At 39.0% G+C, this 18,824-nt stretch overlaps 1 protein-coding gene across 2 annotated transcripts in view; it reads right to left on the bottom strand.

Moving 5' to 3' along the window:
* LOC140197997 (endothelin receptor type B-like) overlaps positions 1–18,824 on the bottom strand; it is a 39,543-nt gene that overhangs the window by 16,152 nt on the left and 4,567 nt on the right. For both annotated transcript variants that reach the window (XM_072258755.1, XM_072258756.1), the window contains exons 3-4: positions 1,962–2,074; positions 1,680–1,884 (exon numbers count right to left, since the gene is read on the bottom strand). In XM_072258755.1, coding sequence (XP_072114856.1) covers positions 1,680–1,884; positions 1,962–2,074 — 318 coding nt within the window. The remainder of the gene's footprint in view (positions 1–1,679; positions 1,885–1,961; positions 2,075–18,824) is intronic.

Raw genomic sequence — 18,824 nt, 5'->3', positions numbered from 1 at the left:
GAAACAGCTCTATTTCTAGCTTTAATATCTCTATTTTTCCCTGTCAGGGTACTTTTGAAGACCCTGACCTGAAGTTTCATGCTGACTTTGATTCTTTGCGAGAATGGGACCCGCTCTCGGGGTCTCATGACTGGCCGCTATTCGATATACCAAGGATGTAGCTTAGAGGACTAGAACGCCTTCAGGGTTATGGTATTTTGTGGCTCTGGAAGTGGGCAAACTCAAGGTAAGTGCCCTCTGCAGGAAATTGGTGTGTCACGGGAGACAGAAGATCGAAAGCATCAAGCTGGCTGCTGGCTATGTGCCCAAAGACTCAAGTTCTCAGAAAAAGTGACACAATGGACTTTTAACATTGTAAATTGGCGAGTTGTTTGTTATGCCTCCCCTCTTGCTGTGAAACAGAGACATCTCTTTCTCTCTTATTAGGGAGAGAGAGTCTGTGGAATGTTGAATTACCGGGTGAGCGAGTAGTCTTTGGGGTACTATAAGTCTGTGTCTTAATTGATGCTTGCTGCATGCTTGAGTGCTTGGTGGGGGTGGGGCCGATGCTTTCTTTGCTGGTGGGGGAGGGAGGATCGTTGCTTTGCTGCTGCTTACGCGTGGGAGGAAGGAGCTGGAGGGGGGGCTTTGGGGTTCTAACATTTAACTGTTATTCATTCTTTGGGACACTCCTCTGTTTTCATCAATGGTTGCAAAGAAAAGGAATTTCAGGATGTATATTGTATACACTTCCCTGACATTAAATGTACCTTTGAAATCAAACATAGTAAAGTATTTGTATTTCCACTCAAAATAAACTTCTAGGTCTTTCATTAATAGTACTTTAAAGTATAACAGTTTTGTGTAAGTACTTTGGCCATTTGTTTCATTTGAACTGATTTAAGATTCAAAAGACTTATTTTATGTACGAATATCCTTGGGTCTGTCTGAAAGAAAGGGACTTTTCCTTTACATATTGGGGATCTGGATTCAGCAGGAAATGAAATAAGATCTACAGGTTCTCACTGTTCCCTCAGATTATGTTTTTTCAATGGACAAAGTTCTTTTCCTGGAACGTATCAAAGTTCAAAATTCACAGCAAAATTATTATCAAAGTACGTATATGTTACCCTATACTACTTTGAGATTCATTTTCTTGCAGGTGTTGCCAGGAAAATGAGAAATACAGTAGAATTAATGAAAAACTATACATAACAAAGATTGACAAACAACCAATGTGCAGAAGAGGACAAATCATGCAAATAATAAATAAAACAAAAAATAAATAATACTGAGAACATGAGTTGTAGAGTGCTTGGAAGTGAATCTATCAGTTGGGATTAAGTTCAGCATTGAAGTGAGTGAAGCTTCCATCCTGGTTTAGCCTGAACCATCAAATGATAATAATATGATCAAATGGTACTAGTTTCCTTGCACAGATTAAAATTTTAAATTGCAACAGTTGAGTATTTTAGTTGTGGATTCTTCACCAGAATAAGACTACATTTTAAACATTATCAATTACTTTAAAATATCTACAGCTACCACAGAAAACCGTCTGTCATTTTTTTTCAAATGTTGACTGACAGTTTTCTTTGATTCATGGACCGAATACTACAGTTTTATTTAATAAGTTGCCCAAAATATCATACTAGTATGTCTGATTCCCTACAGCATAATGAAAAGATATAAGCACATACCTGCATGAACTTAGTTTTCTGCATGGGATGAATCATACAGACTCTGTACATTTTGCCTCGATAGTTCATTTCTAGCAGATCAAAGGCTACGAATTCAGGAACTGCCAGGATAACTGACAGTGCCCAGATGACTATAATTTCAATAACAGTCCACATGGGAACTCTGATGCCTTGAATACGACTCCAGGACAACACTGCTCGATACCTAAAAGTGAAACACCACAATAAATAGGATGTGTTTTCTGACAGGGAGATTCAAGAAAGAAATACGCCGTAAATTACCTGTCTATACTGAGTGCACAGAGACTGAGAACAGTGATGCCAACAGATGCTTTCTGCATAAACGGCAGGAGTTTACATACTTCCACCCCAAAAGGCCAATCTTCAGCGTGGAGCTGGAAGCAAAAAGTACAAATGTTTTGTTTTTGTGAGACTGAAACTTTCAATAATGTATCATCAACAAAGTTAATAATGGCTAAGTGTTACTAATTTATCAGGGCATTTGATACGCCATGATCCGTACACTATGCTTTATTCTTTCAGCTGCCTTCTCCTCCTTTTCCAATCTCCCTTCCAATTTACATTTCCTTATCGCTTCTTGTCCAAATGAGTGACTCATGTTCTGCTTTCAACAATTGCCTTCAGTACCTCTAATATTAATTTAATGTTGGAAAGGTATTATTGACCTCAAGCATTCTTCACGACACAATCCAGTTGAAGTTGATGCTTGCACACCTCCCAGTAGAGCCATGAGTCAGTAGTTGTGACAGGGACTCAGGTGACCTCTGCACTTTCCTCCAGTTTCCACCTAAGGTTATCACATTGCCTTTCTGAACTTTCACTTTTCTGCACTCTACAGTGATGCTGGCACCAATTTTCTCATCCCTTTTACCTTGGCAGCATTGAGGGAGTTCTGTGTCAACCAGAGTTCAAAAGCAACTCTGTATATGAACTTAGCGATGAAGAAATGCAATAAGTTTCAAATCATCACCTCAGTTTGTTACAATCATTATCTCCATCAGTGTGGTGAACATGTAATCTGAAGCTAACATTCAAAAGTTATTGGGTTGATGCAGTGCATAGAAAGTTCATAGGAACATATTGATGTTATTGATTACAGACATTGCAATTTCAACTCCAAACTGGTAATCCTATAGCTAGATGGTTGTAATTTTTTTTTTGCAGTTCATATGGCTTGACTGCAGGGCAGAGGCTATTTGTCTCACAGTCTGCATTTCCATCTGGCAAAGCTTTGCTCCGGGAACACCATGTAACTGAATTTCAAATAATATTTCATCCAACACTTGATACTATTTTGTTCTATTTTGATTCTCTCAAATCCTAGTTATGTCATTTCTGAAGATCTCTCAACATGTCTTCATCCATTACTGCCGCAGGTTATCCTAATTCTTTTTCCATATTTGAAGACTTCCTGAGAAAACAATGATGCTTGGTAGAACCATTTTATTTACATGATGGGCATTTTTTCAATGAATTTGCTGTGCTCTGTAAGAGATTTAAATATCTTTGCACTTATTTATGTTTCCTGGAGAATGGATCCATCATTAAGGACCCCCATCATCCAGGGCATGCTACCTTCAGGAAGGAGGTACAGGATTGATTAACTGATTGATTAATTGATTTTTTTGTTTGAGATACAGGACAGAATAAACCCTTCTGGCCCTTTGAGTCATGCCACCCAGCAATCGCTTGACGTAATGCTAGTTGCTAACCACAGTGCCAATTTACAATGACCAATTTATCTACTAACCAGTACGTCTTTGAACTGTGGAAGGAACCCAGAGCATGCAAAGAAAACCTACACAGTCATGGGGAGGATGTACAAACTCCTTGCAAGCAGCAACAGGAATTGAACCCTGACTCATTAATACTGTAAAACATTGTGCTAACCACTGTGCTACTGTGCCAAGCCTGAAGGCACACACTTAACGATTCAGGAACAGCTTCTTCCCCTCTGCCATTAGGTTTCTGAAAGGACAATGAACCCATGAACACTAACTCACTACTTTTTTTTTGCACTGCTTATTTAATTTAACTATTTAATATATACAGTATATACTTACTATAATTCATATTTTTTCTATTATTATGTACTGCATTGTACTGCTTCAAGACAACAAATTTCACAACATATGCTGGTGATATTAAACCTGATTTTGATTCAGATTCTATTAATTGTAACAACCTTATATGATGTGATTTACCTTTACATGATTTTGTGCTAACCTTTAAGCCTATTCAAAGATCAATCTAACCCTTCCGTCCTACATAACTTTCTATTTTTCTCTCTTATCTTATTAAAAGTGTCTCTGCAGATTGCTCAGAATTCTCTGGCTGGGACCAGTGGAGCAGAAGCCTGAAGAATTTCCCCTATGGTTAACTCAAGAATTACTTGCAGCTCTGAAAATAGGCATCAGTCTGACACTCGAACAAAGAAAAATATCATCTTAAGAAATTTAGCATTTCGACAGAAAGTGAGGGGAACCCTGCCCATAAATACTTCAGGCTGGTGCTGTCACTACAATGAATCATCAGAGAGTCCCGGCTGAAAACCACAAGTGAGACAGGAGGGAAAGTAAACTTCAGTCACCAAATTCAGAGTGGAAGCCCCTCCCACCTTCCACCTTGGGTTCATTTCCCCCCACCCCCATCTTCCAATCTTGTCACATCTCCCTTCCCTGTCAAGATATGTGAGCCTTTTCCAGTAGGGTCATCAAAATAACACTAAATCAGGGCACAGATAAAATGAACCATTGGAATGAGATGACAACATTTATAAGAAGCACAATTAGTTGCCTGTGACAAATTTTGGCGCATTCAGGATACAATCTGTACAAACTGGCTTCATTAGCTCTCACTGTTTTTTCTTTAAGTTTTGTTAATGACTGACATATTACATCAATAAAATTACAAAAAAAAATGTCTGTATGAACACCAGAAAAAGAGGGAAATTCAAAGCAACTTAGACTAATCAGTGGAAGAACGGTAAGATATAATCAACCATTGTAGTATATGCAATTAAATTATGATGTATATTAACAGAAAAGGTTTTAAACAACATCTTATTAATTAGGGCATAAAAATTGTGTGGTAAAAGGAAGAAAGCCACTAGCCTATCAAATTCATTTTATCTAGGAAATTGACTTCTGCAGTTAATCCCATCTGTTATGCATTGATTCTCTTATTCTTCAACCCACTATTTCAGATGTCAGTAGTTTGTTTCTGATTGTAAACCATTATGATGCAACGGATAAGGATATAATTACTATGGGTGAACTTAGTAGAAGAAGGAAGGGATTTATATTTATATTGCAATTACGAAATCCCACAGTTTTTTAATTAATCCACTATCTTTGAAGTTTAGTCTCTGTCAAGTAGATAAAAGTGAAATTTAAACTATTTTCAGCAAAGTACTACAGATGGAAAATGAATGACACCTTAGGCAGCACTATCTGAGAAAGAAACATTTGCCAAGTTAATGAACTTTCTTAGCAAAGAGTACCATCTTATCTTTCCTTTCTATCTGAACAGGCAGATGGGATTCTTAACTTTTTCATCTCTTTCCATTGAAGCCTATATCAAATATCAGCCAGCTAAAGGTAAAACCTACCTGTTTTTTATTAGATGTGAATCCAAAATAGCATTGACTGTCTCAGCCCAAGATAGCAATTTTCCACGATCTTATTAATCAGTAGTTACTAAATGCTTTAAGTTATTAATCTGAGAGGCCTTTACTAAATTGTGCACCTCCCAGTTAAAAGAACTACATATGGTGGAATTCTAGAAAATAAATATAAAAGTACTCGGCAGGTCAGGAAACATCTGTGGAGGGAAAAGCTCAGGTTGATGATCTTTTATCAAAACAATTGATCAGGGTCAACAACACTGAACTCTTAATCCTTTTAATTTTGTTGATGAGTGATGCTTGAACTGCCAACCATGAAGTAACTGACTAATTTCTGGCTTATTTTCAAAAGCTGTGATATTTTTATTGTGGGTGTTCACTCTTGACTTCATATTCTCCTTAGTATGCTCCCTGCACCTTATTGTCTGCCTGCACTGTAACCATGGAACTACATTCTCCTTTCTGTAAACATAAGAGACTCTTCAGATTCTGGAGATCTGGAGGAACACACACAAAATGCTGGAGAAACTCAGCAGGCCAGGCAGCATCTATGGAAATGAGTAAACAATTGATGTTTCAGGCCAATACCCTTAATCAGCATTGGAAAAGAAGGGACAGAAACCAGAATAAGAAGCTGGCGGTAGGAGAAGGTATAGGAGATTAGAGAGAAGATGGGTAGAAGGAGCAACACCTCGGTTTGCATCTGGGTAACCTCCAACCTGCTGGAATAATCATCAATTTATCTAACGACCGGTAATTAAAACCACCTTTCCTTTTTTCTTCTTATATTCTCCACTCTAGCTTCCCTCTCACCTCTCCTCTTTTCCTTACCTGTCCATCACCTCCCCTACTGTCCTTCCTCCTTCCCTTTCTCCCATATGCCACTCTCTTCCCCTATCAGATTCCTAATTCTCCAGCCCTTTAACCGTACCACCATCGTCTCCCTGTTTCATTCTTCCTCCCCCACCCCCCCACCAACCTGGCTTCACCTATTACATTGTATTCCTTCATCTCTCCCTATCTTATTCTGGCGTTATCATCCTTTCTTTCCAGTCTTGATGAAGGGCCTCAGCCCGAAACATCAACTGTTTATTCATTTCCATAGATTCCATTGTGATTTTCCATTCTCCATTCGGTTAGGCTTTTCCCTTGTATTATCTTGATGTGCCAGTGTGGTGAAATGATCCATATGGATGGCATATAAAACAAGGTTTTTTTCCTCTGTACCTTGAATCTTCTGATAATAATAAATAGATTTCTAATTACCAAAACCCATCAATCAAAAATACTGCCAATCAGTAGTAGTAGTAGTAGTAGTATCATTAAGGAACCTCACCATCCAGGACATGCCTTCTTCTCATTGCTGCCTTTAGGGAGGAGATGGAGAAACCTGAAGACACACACTCAACTCCTCCATCAGATTTCCGAATAGACCATGTCCCACGAGCACTATGTCACTTTTTGCACTACTTATTTATTTTGTTAATAATTCTTAGAGTTAGAGAGTCATAGAATATTACAGCACAGAATCATTCCCTTCAGCCCATCTAGTCCATGCTGAACCATTAATCTGCCTAGTTCCATCGATTTGCAACCAGACTATAACCTTCCATTTCTTCTCCCATCCACGTACCTAACCAAATGTCCTTTAAATGTTGAAATTGATCCCGTATCAACCACTTGTGCAGGCAGTTTGTTCCACATTCTCACCACCCTCTAAGTGAAGAAGATCCTGCTCATGTTCCCCTTAAACATTTCACCTTTCAGCCTTAACCCATGACCTCTAGTTGTACTCTCTTTGGAAAAAGCCTGCTTGCATTTACCCTATCGATACTCACTCATAGTTCAGTATACCTCCATCAAATCTCCACACAAACTTCTATGTTCTAGGAAATAAAGTCCTAACCAATTCTACCTTTCCATATAATTCTGATCCTCATGCCCCAGCAACATCCTTGTGAATTTTTCCATATCTTTCAACCTTATTTATATCTTCCCTGTAGATAGGTGACCAAAACTGCATAAAATACTCCAAATTAGACCTCACCAACATCTTTTACAATTTGACATGACATCCCAACACCTGTACTCAATACATAGATTTATGAAGGCTAACGTGCCAAAAGCTTTCTTTCTGACTCTATCTACCTGTGACGCCACTTTCAAGGAATTAAGGATCTGTATTCCTAGATCCCTCTGTTCTACTGTGCTCCTCAGTGCCCTACCGCTCATGCAAACCCAACCGTGGTTGGACCTTCCAAAGTGCAACACTTTACATATAGCTGCATTAAATTCCAACCGCCATTTTTCAATCCATTTTTCCATGATGAGAACATATGAACTCTGTACTCTCAATATTTCAATTCTGAAGGCCTCCCACTTACGACGTACATCTTTGCCAGAAAACAACAGGTCCAGATCCTTTCTGATGCCATCAAAATTAGCCTTTCTCAAATGTAGAATCTCAACCCAAGAACCAGACCTATCCTTTTCCATTATTACCTTGAAACTAATGGCATTATGTTCACTAGTTGCAAAATGTCCCTTACACAAACATTTGTCACCTGCCCTATCTTATTCCCGAATAGGAGATCTAATATCGCACTCTTTCTAACTGGGACTTCGATGTATTTATTAAGGAAATTTTCCTGACCACATTTGGCAAACTCTTTCCCATCCAGCCCTTTTACAGTATGGGAGTCCCAGTCAATATGTGGAAAGTTAAAGTCACTTACTATCATAATCTTATGTTACTTGCAACAGTTTGAAATCCCTCTACAAATTTGTTCCTCTAAATCCTGCAGACTGTTGGGTTGTCTATAATATAATCCCATTAACGTGGTCATAACTTTTTTATTCCTCAGTTCTACCCATCAATCCACACCAGATGAGCTCTCTAGTCTGTTCTGACTGAGCACTGACGTGAAATTTTCCCTGACTAGTAATGATCTCTCCCCCTTTAATCCCTTCCACTACATCACACCTAAGGCAACGGAACCCTGGAATACTAAGCTGCCAGTTTCCCTCCTGCAACCAAGTTTCATAAATAGCTACAATGCCAAAATTCCATGTGTCGATCCATGCTCCAAGCTCATCCGCCTTTCCTACAATACTCCTTGCACTGAAGAATACGCAGCTCCAAATATTAGTCTCACCATGCTCAACCTTTTGATTCCTAACTTTGTATGTAGGCTTAACAACATTATTCTCCATAACCACTCCACTACCTGCAACTCTCATCCCCCTGCAACACGAGCTTAAAGCCCCCATGCAGCACTAGTAAACCTTCCTGGTAAGATATTAGACCCCTCCAGTTCAGATGCAAACCATTCCTCTGTACAGGTCCCACTTTTCCTGGAAGAGAGTTCAATGATCCAAAAATCTGAAGCCTTCCCTCCTGTACTATCTCCTTACCCATGTACTAAACTGTATAATCTTCCTATTTCAGACCTCCATAGCATGTGGCATGAGTAGTAAACCTGAGATCATAACCTTGGAGGTGCTGTCCTTTAAATTAGCACCTAATTCACTGAACTCAGTTTGTAGGACCTTGACTCCCCTCCTACCCATGCCATTGGTACCAATGTTGACTACGACCTCTGGCTGCTCACTCCCCCATTTAAGAATGCTGTGGGCTCGATCCAAGATGTCCCAGACCCTGGGATCCAGAAGACAACATACCATCAGGGAATCTCATTCTAATCCACAGAACATTCTTTCTGTTCTCTTAACCAATGAATTTTCTATCACTACAGCCCACTTCATCTCCCTGCTTCCCTTCTGAGCCACAAAGCCAGACTCAGAGCCAGAGACCTTACCGCTGACTAGCGACCTCTATGAGGTCAACCCATCCTACAGTATGCAAGCGGTATACCTGTTATTAACAGGAATGGCCACAGGGATACTCTGCATTGGTTGCCTATCCCTTTTCCCCCTCCTGACAGTCACCCTGTTACCTGTGCTCTACACCTTGGATGTAACTACCTCCTTGAACGTCCTTTCTGTCAACCCCTCAGACACCCCAATGATGCAGAGTTCATCTAGTTCCAGCTCCAACTCCATAATGTGATCTGTTAGAAGCTGCAGCTGGATGCACTTCTAGCAGGTATAGTTGTCAGGGAAACTGAAGGTCTCCCTGCCTTGCCACATCCTGCAAGAGGAGCATTCTACTAACCTGCCTGGCATCCCCACTGCTTTAAATGTGCAATGATAAAGAAGAAAATAAATAAGAAGAACTAGACCTATGGCCTATGCATCTTCACGGCGAAGCCTTGGTGGGCCAAAGCCTCACCTTCCCACTCAGACACTGATCCACTCACATAATAGCCGCTCTACTTAAACCTAACTTCTTTTTATTGGACCTTACCATGTGCCTAATGATGTGCTATCTAATGCCTCCTTGGAAACTGATGCACAAAATGCGCTGACTGCCCACGCTCCCTTCTTTAATGCTCTATCTCCCTCTCTCTCTATGCAATCCAATGTCTACTTGGGAATTGTGGCAAACAGAATGTAAATTTTGTATTTTTCTGTTTCTTATTGTAACTTATAGTAATTATTTATGTATTGTACTGTACAATACATTTGCAGATCAATACATTTCACAACATAAATCGGTGATAATAAACCTGATTCTGATTCTGATCAAAATGGCAAGCATTTACTTTTGACTTGAGTGAATTCCTATATGTAAGCTTAGTGGCAACAATTTCTTATGGGAACCTTCACATGCTTCCTATATAACTACTCTGCAAATGAATCACACTCTTCAATGTGGTGATCTCATTGCAAATCCAGATGTTGGCAGGCAGGCACAAATTGGGGAGGACACATAGCATCCAGAGACATTCTCCTTAAACTGTATAATATGCTTGTGAGGCCACCCTTGAGTACTGTGTATAATTTTGGTCTCCATATTTTGTGAGGGATGTGAAGGCTCTGGAGAGAGTTCAGCAAAGGTCTACAGCATATCAGCTATGAAGAAAGATTGAAAAAATTATATCTTTTTAGCCTAAGTAGACGTAGAATAAGAGCAGACATGGTAGAAGTGTTCGAAATCATTAACAATATAAGTAAAGTGGATGCCAGTTGCTACTTCAAAACTAATTTGTCTACAAGGACATGGGGCCATAGATAGAGACTGGTAAAAGGGAGATTTCAGAGTAACATCAGGAAACATTTCTTACACAGTGGACACATAGAACAAACTACCTAGTTGTGCGTTTGAGAGTAGTACCTTAGAGACTTTCAAATCTAATCTTGATAGTTATTTCAACACACTATGTGAATAGGAATTTGGCAAGCTTTGATGGGTTAAATGGCCTGTTTTGTCACAAACTTTCCAATGTTTCAATATTCTAATGATGACAAACATTGAACAAATCTGAACCAGAAAATAGACAATACTGTCCAGTTTGGGGATCTGCAATTGATTGAGTGTTGGTACTCATCAAACCTACTCCATTCTCCAGAAAGTAGAGATTAGCCATTTGAATACAGCTTTGAGAATATAGGCAGGGGTGTTAATAAATTTTTAGTGTTATTATTCATTTGTCCATAGAATGAGAACTTTGCTGGCAATATTGGCATTAATTTCACATCCCCAATTTCTCTAAACAAAGACCATGAGATATAGGAGCAGAATTAGGCCATTTGCCTCCGTTCCCTCTCAGCTCCAATCTCCTTACTTCTCCCTGTATCCCTTCATGCCCTTACTAATCAAGAATCTTTCAAGATCTGCCTTAAATATACCCAATGACTTGGCCTCCACAGCTGCTTGTGGCAATGAATTCCACAGATCCACTATTCCCTAGCTAAAGAAATTCCTCCTCTTCTCCATTAATAAATGGACGTTCCTTTATTCTGAAGCTGTGTTCTTTGTTCTTAGACTCCCTTACCACAGGAAACACCCTCTCCACATCTACGCTGTCGGGGCCTTTCAACATTCGATAGGCTTCAATGAAATCCCCCTTCATTCTTCTGAATTCCGTTGAATTAAGGTCAAGAGCCATCAATCGCTCCTCATATGATAAACCTTTCAATCCCAGAATCATTTTCGTCATCCTCCTTTGAAACCTCTCCAATGTCAGCACATCCTTTCTTAGATAAGGGGCCCAAAACTGCTCACAGTACTCCAAGTGAGGCCACACAAGTGTCTTATAAAGCCTTAACATTACATCCTTGCTTTTATATTCTAATCCTCCCAAAATGAATCCAAACTTTGCACTTGCCTTTCTCACCACCGACTCAACCGGTAAATTAATCTTTAGGGAATCCTACATGAGGACTCCCAAGTCCTTTGGAAATAGTTAAGAGTTAATTACATCGGTGTGTTAGGTAAAGACAGCAGATTTCATTCCCTGAAGCATTTTTTTAATTCTTCCTAAAATCCAGTGCAGTTTTAGCTGCCTTTGCTAAAAACACCTCATGTCAAATTTATTTAAATACTTGAATTTAAATTCCTCAGGACCAATGATGGGGTTCAAACTCATGTCACTGCACCAATGGCCAAAATTCTGGATAAGTCCAGCAGCTTATCCACTTTGCTGGTGTACCATTGGATTTAATTTAATTTTTATCTCCTTTGCATATTTTGATTAGCAAAGTATGGAGGGAAAGGTGGACATCCAGAAGTTAGAAAATGTGATAGAAACTTCTACGATGCATTTTTAAGATTAAGAATAGCTTTGTTTCTCACATGTACATCAGTGAAGTGTGTCATTTGCATCAACGGCCAACACAGTTCGAGGAAGTGCAGGGCAGCCCGTAAGTGTCGCCTTCCTTTCAGCATCAACTTAGCATGCCCACAATTTAGTGGCTCCTACTGGCCTGTAACTCTTTGGAATGTGGGAGGAATCTGAAGAACCCTGAGAAACCCCACACGGTCACAGACAGGACATACAAGTTCCTTACAGACAACAGTGGGAATTGAACTACCGATTACTGGTGCTGCAAAGTGTTGTACTAGCCTCTATGCTACCGTATGGCTCTAGAATTGGTAATACCATATGCTAGGTAGGTCTTAGCAACAAAGAGCTCAGAGGGGATTATAGCTAACTGACGTTTCCATGCCCAAATACACTGACTCAGAAATTCTGTGATAAAGGATATGTAAAATAGTATTGTTTCAGGGTATTCTTACCAATTTTATACCAAGGATCCCCTGACAACTTGCTGAACTTCACAATGTCCCAGTCTAGCTGTGAATTGAGTAAATATTGTATCAGCAAATTTAGTGAAAGTTTTTTTACTGATCTTCTATAGCAGAAATGACAAAGTATTTAACAGTATGTGACAAGTATATGCATTGGGCTTGGCCATTCTGTATAGCTGAATGGAGATGCTATTGGTCGTGTGAGTGAAGGAAGAATAATGGTTTCCAAATGATCATCAGGCTATGACATAAAGGCTATTATAAAACCAGAGCAGATATTCAATTAATCTTTAGTTATTTATTTACCTCTATGAATTACTTTGAAATCAAAATTAATGGAATGAGGGAATCATCCTCCCATGAATGCTAACACTGAGACTACAGTGTGGATCAGTTTGATCATGTGCCCAACCATTTTACCCCAATCACTCAGACAATGTAGAATGAATTCCGCATGCCTGACTGGAACATGGGATACAACACAATAAAAGGATTTGTACAATATTCATGTTCTTAGTATTATTGGCATGATTTATGAAGTGCTGTTTGAATCATTCTTGCAAACCAAGCTATGGGCATACATATATCATGCGGATAATACCAGATTGGTTGTTGTATACAATGAGAGAACTAATTAGCTTTAACTGCTAAGCTTAGAAAGGTATTATTATTTCAGTACCACTTCAATTTGGTATGCATGTTAATGTTTACTTTTTTTATATTTCAGCTCAGAAAGTCATGCATTACCAACTTAGATTCTCGATGTTCTTAAAAATGTCGGCAGCTCGATGTGGTACATAGCACTGGCATTTACCCTGTAATGGACAAAAATCCTTCCAGGCAAGTCAGCGCAAATTCAGAAGATTTCAACCTCTTGAGAAAGCCCCAAAGGTGGCATTCCATCTGCTTCTTATGGAGTTGAGAGACAGGACACCAGTTGACTGTGATCAATCCCATAATATTTTGGATTACCCATAAGATCTGCTTGCTAACTTTGTGTTAGGTTAAAACTTTTGAGTGTTCAGTAGTTCCCTTCTTTTAATGGAGAGAAAGAGCGTCTAGGGTTAGGGGGTAAATTTCAGGTAATTTACATCAATTCCAATTTGTTGAGTTAATTGAAATAAATATAACCTTTTTTTGGAGGTTTTAGCGTTTTTCTAAAACTTTTTGTAACTTCTTAGTAATCTTTTCATTAATGTAATTAACTTTGGAATTTCAGAAGTGTTCATGAGCATTCAACCCATCAGAGAATTTTGACAATTGGTAAACCGCTAAACAGGGCAATCTGCATACAGACAACGGCAGAAATTGAATCTTGAATGAACGCACTGTAAAGTATTACACAATAATTACACTAACATGCCACTTGGCATCCTAACTTCAGTTAGAAGTTTCTACACTCCACAGGACTTCATCAGTAAAGTTACAGCCAACCTCATGGGAGAAATAACTGTTAAAAGACAGGATCCAATTAAGAGCCAATCCAGTAAAATGGGAAGCAGTAGGCATAGGCAACTCACCACTCCCAGATAATCTCAGGTCAATATTCTCTATGTAAGTGTTTGCAAAATAGTTAATCAGTTATATATACTGGACAGTGCCACATATGCATTCTTCTTTTGGCAAAAGAAATAACATCTTTCAATCTAAACAACCATTTTTGCAAGTAAGATATATTATAATTACTCTAGAGGTTGCTGCCACATAACTTCAGCGACCTAAATTCAATCCTAACCTCTGCCACTGACAGTGTATGGTTTGTATGACTGCGTGGGTTTCCCCTGAGTTCAGATCCCTCCCACATCAACACATCCAGGGATGCGCAAGTTGTGAGGTAACTGGCCACCATAAATTATCCTTCATGTGTAGATAAGTGGCTAAACTTGGAAGGGAGCTGATGGGAATGGAGGGATGAACAAAATGATTAGTGCAAATATGGGTGCTTGATGGTCAGTGTGAACTTAGTATACAGTAACTGATACTTCTTTTAAATCATTCGAGAGTTAAGACGATGAATCAACTTTCTATCTTGCATACATGGACAGAAGCTTTGCTCTGGAGCAGGGGTTCCCAACCTACTTTATGCCATGGACCAATACCATTAAATAAGGGGTCTGTGGGCCCCAGGTTGGAAAACCCTGCTCTACAGGTTTACAGTTTTATATGAACCATTGACTAAATCATAAAGCATACAAAAATGTTATAGCGCTAATTGACTGATGTGAGTGAGGATCTTACTCAGTTCATGCAACTCGAGCTACACTTGCATTAAACAATGTAATACTCAGACTAGATCCCATATCAACCCTGTTGTGGATGGTGTGTATCATAGGCACATCCACATATCGAGACAAAAGGAAAGAACGAAGCTGTAACTATATCCAATTAATCAAAATCAGTATTCACTACTGTCTAGAAAACAACTCATTGTTGAAAATGTAATGATAGTTTAATGTTGCAATCTCATTGGAAGCTACAGCATAGCTCCCCAGTCATCCAATTTCTCAATTTCCCATACCTTTCATGAACCAATGTACATTTGCACACATTATCTAATATGTTTTTTTTGTATCCCTTGGCATTAATCAGGATTTTATCCAAGATAAATACAACAAAGTTTGACTCAGACTTTGGAAAGAGCTGTCAGAATATATGATGAAAGACTTGGCTGAAGAGATTGATTTTAAGGAGGATCTTACAGAAGATAGAGATAGCAAAGAAATAATCAGCTGGCATCTTCACCTAGATACCTTCTGGTAAGAAAATAAAGATTAAACTGTATGTTTATGAAATCACAAAATTTGAATCGAACTTCATACTTTCAAGACAATATTTAAAACTGGCTGTGTTTATTTTTAAATTTGATTTACAGTAAGCAAATAAGTAGCAAAGTGGGTGGGCAATGCTAATGGTACTGATGTTTCTTTCCCATGTCTGTCCATGCCCTGAACCACAGTAATTATCTTCAAATCTTAGAATTCCATTCCTGTTATCTCCTAATTTTTTTAAACTACTACAACTGATATTGTATATGGTTCCCACACCTTAAGCTGTTTTACAATCCAGCTTCAACCCCAGGATCAAAAGTCTGCCTTACCATTGTAAACGATTCCTTTCCTATCTGTGTTACTGATTGTATTTCCATTGCTGAGGTTTATTTCACCTTTGCCTTCACACAAAAAGGCTGTAAGAGCCTTTTAGACAAAACAGAAGCAACAAAAGATGTTGACAAGAGGGAAATAAGCCTCTTTAGGCCCTTCAAACACAATGCAGCCTTTGTTTAGATTAACTACCAGTCTGACCTCCAAAAACTCTGATATATCCTTTCCTGAATCAGTCTCTCCACATCTTGTTTCTTCTAACCTGATTTTGCAACCCATGGCAAAACAAATTCTTCTTTTTAGATCATTGTCCTTAGCTTAGCTCATAAGTAGCAAAAGCAGTTGTCTTTCAAGGTACCACTTCCACTTTTGACTCTTGACCCAGAGCACACCTGCACTCAAGGGCTCCTTCTAACTTAAAATGTTTGAATCCCATCACAAGCTTGGACTTCTTATCTCCAGCTACTTTATAACTTTCTTCTGTCTGCATGTCATAGCTCAGTCCTTCCCTTCCTCATGCCTTTTTCCTTTAAGAGTCTCTGTAAGAGAGTTCTGTTAAAGAGTCCCTGACCTGAAACATTTCTTTCTACACAAGCTTCCCAGTATTTTTTGCTTTTATCTCTTTAAAACAGAGCTCTGACCAAGCTTGTGCTTGTCCCTCCAGGGTTTTTTTTTGTATCCTTCACATACCTATATAAGAGTTCTGTGTCTCCCTGCATTACATTAGCTGTAAAAATACCTGTGATGATGCAGTATACTACATGGGGTGGGGAGGGGTGTTCTGTCAAAAATGATATTATAATTACTAAAACTCAAAGTGACAGCTTACTCAATAAGGAACTTTGAAAAGATATTTACTGACAAAAACTGCTGAATTGTGTAGAAAGTTAAAGATTTATCTAAATTACTATAGATTCCAAGGTCAAGCTCTGCCACAACTTGCCGGATTGCATGATCTGCTTCCACTTTTGGGTTTTTCTGACCTCCCTTTTGGCAATGAGTGCTTCTTGCCTCCTGCTGACTCAGACATCAGATTCACCTGTTTCTACATCATACCCTGTGAAAAATTTTGACAGCCCACGGTATGATGCAGAGAGAGGAGCTGCCGCCTCTCATTAGTGATCAATCCAGGATTTACCTGAAGACTATACGGGTTTCCTAATTTTTTTCTCTCAAATGTCTACAAAATGTACAGTAGTTTGGTGGGTTAATTAACCCCCATACATTGCTTCTGCTGTAATAGTGAAATTGATGGAAACATTGAAGGCGGGGGATGGGGGGAGGGAGAGTAGATTGAAACAAAGATTAGTGAAGAAAGGGGATTGATCTGTGAACCAGCATAGCCTTGATGAGACAATGGTTTCCTTTGTTATACGGAAATCTGAAAAAAATACAAAACAATCACATTCCTAACTCGAAAGAATAAATTGCAATGTACAGATGGGTGTATATTATCAAGGCAAACAAGCCACAGACATCATTTAAGGTGCTTAAAAAAAATTTTAAATACTTATGCAACTTAAGCTATTTTCTCCCTTGACTTTTGACTTTTACAAATTATTAAAATTAATAAAACTTAACATTGCTTCTGAGAAATTTTGTCTGCTCTTTGTTCAACTCAGTTGCAATTTTTCTTTAAAATTCATCCATTGTTGGTGTTGCAGAGAAGAATCTTGTGAAGTTCATAGCTTTCAAATTATGTGGCAAAGCAGAGGAAACAAGTGGAAAAATGTGGAAAATATTTCTCCATTGGGTAGGTTCCACGTTGCTGTGTAATGGGTCTATTCTGTAAAATGTGGATTTGTAGATATGTATAGACTCTGCAGGTAAGGAATTAATACATACACATCCTCAGTGGCCACTTTACACTTCCGGTACCTAATAAAGTGGACACTGAGTGTGTGTTCATTGTCTGTAACCCATCCATTCAAGGTTCAATGTGTTGTACATTCAGGTATTATTTTCTGTACGCCACTATTGTAATGCATGGTTATTTGACTTATTGTCGCCTTCCAGTCAGCTTGAATCAGTCGGGTCATTCTCCTCTAACTCACTCATTAACAAGGCATTTTCGCTCACAGAATTGTTTCTCATGGATATTTTATTTTGGTTTTCACCTCATTCTCTGTAAACTCCAGAAAAGGGGTTCCCAACCCTTTTTATGCCATGGAGCTTTACTATTAACTGAGGGGTCTGTAGACTCTAAATTGGGAACCTCTACTGTAGAGACTGTTCTGTGTGAAAATCCAGGAGATCAGCACTTTCTAAGATAATCAAACCACCCTGTCTGGCACCAGAAAACATTCTGAGGTCAAAGTCACATAGGTCACATTTCTTCACATTCTGATGTTTTGTCTGAGCAACAACTAAACTTCTTGACCACGTCTGTATGCTTTTGTGTGTTGAGTTGCTGCCACATGATATTTGCATTTACAGGCAGGTGTGTAGGTTTCCCTAATAAAGTGGCCACTTCCTCACCTGCACTGCACCCCCTTTGCCGCACTGATGTTTTGTGGCCCCACAGCTATCAACAATCTCCACGCTCCTGTTCCACAAACATCCCACAGACAGAGCTGAGTGTTGCTGATATCCAGACACCTTGGCATTGCAATCTGATGTGCAGCTCTTGCATCACCCTCTCAACAATAGCATGCTTAAATGACATTTGGACAGGTACATGGATTGGAAAGGTTTAGAGGGTTATGGACTTAATGCAAGGCAATAGTTCACTTAAACAACCTAGTCAGCACAGATAAGTTGGGCCAAAGAGCCTGTTTCCATACCATATAAGCCTAATGATTATTGATAGTTCCAATAGTTGATAAGATCAGAAGATGTGCTAGGGAAGGGTAGCAAAATGTAACATAGAAAGGGCAGGATTTTTTTAAATATAGGAACAGGAGGACTAAATCTACCAGGTAACATAAAGGTGAAAAGAAATAAAAATAATAGATATCATTGGGCCATAAAGAAATTCAGCACAGTAAAAGGCTCTTCAGTCTACTCAATCTATAACCAGTCCTCAACCACTCATTTACACAAATCCACTAGTGCCATTCACCATACATTATAGCAACCTCCCTAATTTCTGCCACTCACCTACATTCTAGTGAGAATTTGCAGTGTTTGGCATGTGGGAGGAAATCATAGCATCCAGAGGAAACCCACGGCATCACAGGGAGAAGCATGCAAACTCCACACAGAAAGCACCCAAGGCCAGGATTGAATCTGAGTTTATGGCACTG

Source organism: Mobula birostris, chromosome 5, assembly GCF_030028105.1.
Source record: "Mobula birostris isolate sMobBir1 chromosome 5, sMobBir1.hap1, whole genome shotgun sequence".
Lineage (NCBI taxonomy): Eukaryota > Metazoa > Chordata > Chondrichthyes > Myliobatiformes > Myliobatidae > Mobula > Mobula birostris.
Note: the sequence above shows the minus strand (reverse complement) of the source record. Positions and strands in the feature narration are given on the sequence as shown.